Source organism: Lygodium microphyllum, unplaced genomic scaffold, assembly GCF_053477565.2.
Source record: "Lygodium microphyllum isolate KBCC unplaced genomic scaffold, Lygodium_microphyllum_v1.1.10 scaffold_550, whole genome shotgun sequence".
Classification (NCBI taxonomy): domain Eukaryota; kingdom Viridiplantae; phylum Streptophyta; class Polypodiopsida; order Schizaeales; family Lygodiaceae; genus Lygodium; species Lygodium microphyllum.
The window spans coordinates 1-7,065 of record NW_028229996.1 but is presented as its reverse complement, the minus strand read 5'-3'; the positions used below and the strand labels follow the sequence as shown (position 1 = coordinate 7,065).

General features: G+C 40.8%; 1 protein-coding gene across 1 annotated transcript; it reads left to right on the top strand.

Moving 5' to 3' along the window:
* The first annotated feature begins 2,814 nt into the window (after window positions 1-2,814).
* LOC148008021 (adoMet-dependent rRNA methyltransferase spb1-like) lies at window positions 2,815-6,543 on the top strand. Its single transcript, XM_087674523.1, has 11 exons — window positions 2,815-2,840; window positions 2,925-2,937; window positions 3,045-3,092; window positions 3,167-3,322; window positions 3,472-3,518; window positions 3,614-3,770; window positions 3,852-3,913; window positions 4,195-4,384; window positions 4,504-4,593; window positions 4,779-5,045; window positions 5,181-6,543. The coding sequence occupies exons 1-11, from the start codon at window positions 2,815-2,817 to the stop codon at window positions 6,165-6,167; spliced, it is 2,043 nt and encodes a 680-aa protein (XP_087530649.1). The 3' UTR covers window positions 6,168-6,543.
* Window positions 6,544-7,065: the final 522 nt, after the last annotated feature.

The window sequence follows — 7,065 nt, the reverse complement described above, 5'->3', positions numbered from 1 at the left end:
TCTCTCTCTCTCTCTCTCCCTCTCTCTCTCTCTCTCTCACACATACACACACACACACACACACACACACACACACACACACTCTCCCTCTTCCCCCCTCCGATAGAGGCTACATCACTCACACACACACACACACACACACCTCTCTCTCTCTTTTTGTGTGTGTGTGTGTCTCTCTCTCTCTCTCTCTCTCTCTCTCTCTCTCTCTCTCTCTCTCTCTGTGTCTCTGTCTCTCTGTCCATGACCCCTCACTTCACCCTTTTCTTTCTCACCTCAACATCAGGCCTTTCTTGATGCTTTAGGGCTAATTTAAGAAAAAAAGAACATTAATAGTGATGTTCATGTAAAATTAATATAATATTAATATAAACACTAAAATTTTAAATTTAGTAACATTTAATGCCACATTGATATTAAAATTAATAAGAACATTAACAACAAATGTTAAATTAATAACCAAGAGAAAAACTTTGGGGTTTTGGCTCATCTCTTGGAGAGAGTGCTTTCTCTCTCTCTCTCTCTCTCTCTCTCTCTCTCTCTCTCTCTCTCTCCATGACCCCTCACTCTACCCTTTTCTTTTACTCACCTCGACATCAAGGCTTTCTTGATGCTTTAGGGATAATTTAAGGAAAAATGAACATTAACATTGATGTTCATGTGAAAATAATATAATATTAACATAAACACTACATTTTTAAATTTAGTAACATTTAATGTCACACTAACACTAAAATTAATAATAACATTAACAACAAATGTTAATTTAATAACCAAGAGAAAAACTTTGGGGTTTCGGCTATACTAATGATGGTTTGCCATAGCCTTGGAGTGCTAGCTCCTTGGACTCCTTCATCAATACCACCGAAATTTGATGCATATGCATCACCCCAATACAAATACCCGAGCATGAGTATCGGACAAGAAACGCACCTTGTTGTAGCCACCACCCACAACACGTGCCCTTGGGGGACACCCCTCTTGCTAGCAGTGCTCCATACCACCCTTAACGAGATAGATGTGTATGTGTTAGGTGTGAATCATCATGGTTCCGTGAGCAAAAGTGGTTTGTCACCGTTTTGCACATGTATTCGAATCTTGCGTCCAATCGCAGGTTGACTCTCTGATATTGATGAAACGTTCCCCTCGGGTCAAACCCGTGGAGGAGACACAACACAAGCCATATCCAAAAATAAAAGGGACTAGACATCAGACTCATCTCCTAGTCATAGGGCCAAATGGGCTCAACCTCGAGCTTGGGAGGTAGTGGCACTCTGGGTCATGACCACATCCCAAGGTTTGGTGTCCCATACCACCAGCCCACACCGTCCCAGTGTACGGATGTGTCGGCCAATAGGCCCAGAGTCCAATAGTGGCGATCACACAATGAATATGCAGAATAGGGCCTTGAGTCCTATAAATAGGACTCGGCTGTCCTAACCCCGAAGTGTCCTTAGTGCTTTCACATTAAGTCACTTCATAACCATTGTGACCAATGCTACTAGCTCCCATTCGGATGTCCAAGGATGTTACAATTAGTGTATGCAAGAGCTGGCTGCCAATAATTGTATGAGCGGTCCTGACCTCCTCAGCCTGCCAAATGCAGTAGATTCGGCCTGGTAACTGCTCCAGATTGTTGCATTGTTCTCTTCTAGGAGGCCAAGCTGCTGCTGCTGTGAATGCTGCTGTTTCCAGTCTGCCAATCATCTCCTCCAGCCTGTTATATTTTGCCGTCTTCCAGAGTATTGCTGCTGGTTGCATCACTAAATGCAGGCTCTGGTATATTCTGCTGACTGGCACCTACAGCTGAGTATGGCACGCTCCTGCTGATCTGTGGCATCGTCATCTCTTGAGCATCCCTGAGGCATGGACCTTGATTCATGATGGAGGCTTTTTTGGTCTCTCTTACTTCCTCTTTGAGCCTTTGTTTCTGGTCTAGCTACATTGCAGTTGGCCTCTTCTGCTCATTGAGCATATTCCATACATTTGTATCTTATTGTTATTTCATTCCTAGTACATTCCATGCACTTTGTTAGCCCTAGTGTTCTCACTTACTGTATCAAATCTCAAATTCTCATGGATTAACCCACTTGGTGATGTGCTAGATCTTTTGGCTATTTAATGCCACTCTTGATCCTCTGTTTGTCAGATCAGTCCAGTCAGGTCTTCAGTCAATATTCAGTCTTGTACTTTGTTAAACAGATGGGGGGCGCTCATTAATTCAGCAGGTTTCCTGCCTTGTGGCAGTGGGCTACAGCATAAAATTCAATAGACACAGACGTGCACATTTTAACCAAGATCTATGGTGCTAGTTTCCCATAAAACCATAGTATCATTAGATGCGTGTGCATTTTTGTTGTAAAATAAGCAGTCTTGCACCCAGGAAATCCTCTAGCGGAGCAGTATGTTACATATCATGTTTGTCAGGGTGATTTCCAGCTCACTTTTGCGGTCTTCCTTGCAGGAGGTATTCACATTGACCAGGATGTTGTCTTACATGGTCCCAAACTTTCAAGAGCACCAAGCATCATGCTTTTTAGAGACTATGTGCAAAAGTGTTTTGTGGTGGATTTACAGGGATTGTTGACAGAAAATAAATTTTTGGATATTGATGGTTATCCTCTTGTACGATTTCTATGGAACAGACCAAGATGTGTGTGTGTCTCGATACAAGGGCCCTTAAGCTGTTATTGCTGAACATTTATTCTCTTTGATGTTCAAAGGAAAATTTGGCTTTAAGCTCTCAAATATCATTGTTTGTCAAGTGAGGACTGCAAAAATGTTTGATTTATTGAATTGCTTTAACCACCATATATTATGGGCCTCAAACAGAAAGTAGGAAGGTAATCATTTCCTAGGACTACTATGAGATAGCTGTATGTACTTTGAGTTGATCATGATAGTGTTCTTAAATTCAAAATTCACAGCAAATTGTGTAAGGTGCTGTTTGCTTTGAAAACAGTGTCATTTCATGATTTGGGCTCAGTTTATTGCAATGCATATTTATGTACTTACATTTGGCTAAGCCCTAAATTGTTCTATTTCAGGTGTTCAGGTCGCAAGATTACAACTCTTTGCTGTATGCTTTTAAGCAGGTTTGTACCTTAAATGCCTTTTTTTTGGCTGTATATTTGTGAATAAATGACTCAACAAAAATGTTGACATGCAGCTTTTTGATAGAGTGGAGGTGACCAAACCTGTAGCCAGTCGCTCTACATCGGCTGAAATTTATGTTATCTGCTTGCGTTATCGCGCTCCTGCAAAAATTGATCCTCGCCTTTTGGATGTGAAACATTTATTTCAGGAGATTGCTGAGCCTCCAAAGGTCATACCATGTTTCCTTTGCTATTTGTCTGAACATTGCTACGTGCAAAGCGAAATTATGTTTAATCTGTTAATGTGTCTAGCACTGCCTTTTTTGCACATTAGGGAGGGTCTTTTAACTTTGCTAGATTAAATGTATGATTGTTGCAGGTGGTTGATGTTCTGAGAGGTACAAAGCAGAAACGGCATCGGGAGGGGTATGCATTCTGTTAATCTGCTGTCAAAGGTTCAGCACAAATTGTGATTCTGCTACTTAACATTTTTCATCCAGTTGCCTATTTTGAAACCACAGGTATGAGGATGGCAATACAACGCTACGTAAAGAATGCTTGGCTTCAGATTTTATCTGGGCAGAGAAGCCGTTGGAGTTGTTAGGAACAATCACTTCAATTTCATTTGATGATCCCAAATGCATTTCTATCAAAGACCACCTTCTTACCACTGAAGAGGTTGGCATGGTGCACTTGTTCAGTACCAAACATATGCTACCAAAGTTTTTTGCATGACTTACATCCCCTTCTGGTTCACAGGTGAAACTGCTATGTGAAGATCTACGTGTACTTGGAAAACAGGAGTTCAAACAGCTGCTTAAGTAGGATCAGTTTGTTGCTTATTGTTTTCTTGCATAATGTAGTCACTGTCAAGAATGCCCTGGTATTTTAGGCAACTTATGTGTTTGTGATTCTATGTAATCACAAACACATAAGTAGGTTCAGTTTGTTGCTTATTGTTTTCTTGCATAATGTAGTCACTGTCAGGAATGCCCTGGTATTTTAGGCAACTTATGTGTTTGTGATTCTATGTAATTGTGCTGTTTCCTCAATAAATCCAAAAGAATGTTCACAATGTTGTTATTGCATTGATTGTTTGAAGATGGCGATTGAATGTTAGAAAGGCCCTTTCTGAAGACAGCATCACACCTGCTAAACCTGAATCGGCCAAAGAAGTTTCAGAAGAGAGTGACGATGATGAGCAGATTTTGAATGAGATGGGGGAGCTGAAGTTCATTATGGAGGCAAAAAGGAAAAGGGAAAAAAAAACTCTTGCCAAGCGGCGTGCCAAGGTTTGATTATGCTTGTGGTTGTTATTGTTAGATGCATCAGATTTTCAAATTCAAATGTGAAACTTCTGTAGTATTGTGTCTATTTAACTTGTCCTGATTTTGCCGCTTATGTCGTATAGGTGAAAGCCCGCACTGCAACAGGCATGCAAGTGGATGTCATGGAGGAGGGGTATGCAGAAGGCGGGTTGTTTTCTCTTGCTTCTATAAAGGTAATCTGTGGCCTGTGTGCATGTTTGATTCTAGGGTCACCACAAAAAGTTTCACCCTTGCAATGGTTGTTTTAGTGTGAAAATTTCCCCCTGGGCGGCGGGTCATGGGTAAAATGCCAGGTGAAACGACTGAATAATATAGGGGCACACATAACAAAGCTGATTATGTTCATATGGTGCTGTAGGGCAAGAAAGATTTAGAAGCTGTGGAATATGGAGCTTCATCTGACGAAGCAGATAGTGACGCTGAGATTTTAAATGGCTCTCATGTCACCAAGTCACAGAAGCTAGAAGAAAGTGATATTGACTCTGATGCTGAGAGGCAAAGGTATGATGCTGAGCTTGAAGAGTACTTGGATCAGGCATATCAACGATACAGAAGCAAAACGGATGGAAGCACAAAGCGTCGAAAAAGAGCAAAATTGGACAATGCAGGCAAGGAACTGGGGCAGGTATTGGCTTGAAGTTCCACTATACTCTATTCCCACTATTTTTGGGTGTTGTGTTTTTCGCTGTATAACATCTGGCTTTTAAAAAAAATCTATGGGTCTCTATTTTTGACTTGCCCATATAACCCTCAACTGTAGAGTGACGAAGCTATAGGACCATCAGAAGGACATTTGTCCGGTGATGAGGCTCCCGAAACTGACGACATGGCCAATCCTTTGGTTGTTCCTTTAGCCGAGGAAGAGAAGCCTTCTAGAGAGCAAATTGCAAGGCAGTGGTTCAGTCAAGATGTATTTGCAGAATTTGAGGATGACCATGACGTTACTGCAGGCAACATCAAAGCTAAGGCGCCGAACAAAGCGATAGAAAAGGCTTCCCCCAAGAAACTCAAAGAGGAAGCTGCAGTTGCAGCCTGTAGTGATGGGAATTTTGAAGTTGCTCCTGCAGAAATGAGTGGCTCAGAGTCGTCTTCAGATGAAGATTATGATAGTGATTCAAAAGCGGAAATCTTAGCTTATGCAAAGAAGATGCTTCGTAAAAAGAGCAGGGATGAGATTGTTGATTCCGGATATAATAGACACACCTTTAATGACGAAGGATTGCCTGACTGGTTTGTTGACGATGAGAAGAAACATTATCAGATAAATAAGCCTGTGACCAAGGAAGAGGTCGAAGCCATGAAAGCTCAATTTCGTGCCATTAACACACGGCCTGTGAAGAAGGTGGCAGAAGCGAAGGCACGGAAAAAGCGAAGAGCGTTGAAGAAACTGGAGGGCATCAAGCAAAAGGTCAGCGCTATAGCTGATCAGGCGGATATGTCAGCCCATTCAAAAAGGAAAATGATGGACAGGCTGTACAAGAAAGCGGCTACTTCCAACAAACCCAAGAAGGAGGTTGTGGTGGCGAGGAAAAGCACAGGGGGTGCTCCACGGAAGGGGAAAATTGTGGTAGATCGCCGCATGAAGAAGGATCAAAGGTCGCATGGCATGGGCAAGCCTGGGAGGAAGCAAGGGAAGAAGCAGCTTCAGGCCAACAAGAATCAGAGAAAGAGGCCATCTTCCAAATTGAAAGCTACTAGTAATAAGAAGCAGCAAGGCAACAGCAAAACTTCCAGAAGACGACGATGAATGATTCACCAATTATGCGCATGTCAAATTTGAAGAAGCTGAGGTGTTGTGCGTAGGGGCTTTAGAGCATACATACTTATTTCAAGTCCAACCTTACTTTTAATGCAGCACAGGAGCTGCGAAATTTTAATGTAGCACTTGTGGTTCACGTACTCATATACCTCGGAATAAATTAAACTTGATAAAAGAGGATAGAACATGGTCTATTGGATGAGACTTGACTTTATTAGCCCATTGACCCTATTTGACTTCAATGCTTTTCTTTTGTTTTCATGTTCACTTCAAGGGAGAAATTGTAAGAACGAACCTTGGTTTCAATATTTCTTGCTAACAGGCTAATTGTGCCTTGTGTGATGGTCTTCTTGGTATCGTGACGTGAGACTTGGAAGCTTGCGTTTTATGAAAGTGGATTGATTCTTACTTTTTCCCTTTCTATTTTGTAAGATCTAAAAATTGAGTCCCTTATTTTTGGTTGTATGAAATGACACTTCAATTGTAAGGTTCCGATTGTTTTGTCTTATAATTCATTAAATAATACTTAAAAGTGTTATTTTTCTTTTAAAATAAGTCCATAAATAAACGTCGTAGTGTACAACTTTGTGGTGTTAGCATTAAATCTAGCTCGTGAAAAAATGGCTTCTCATCTATCTTATACGAGAAAATGCATTTCAAAGGATACAATATTTAAACACAACATATGTTATTAACACATCAACTATGATATCTATATTGTGTTTTTAATCATTGCAACATATTCATATATAAAGTACTTGATAATACTCATCCCATCCCCATGGAGGATTTTGAAACTTTTATTTTATAAGTGTTCCTTATGATGTTTATGGAGGATTTCAAATCACCTTTTGACTTCCAAAGTTTGTAAGGAGTGTCTAAAATA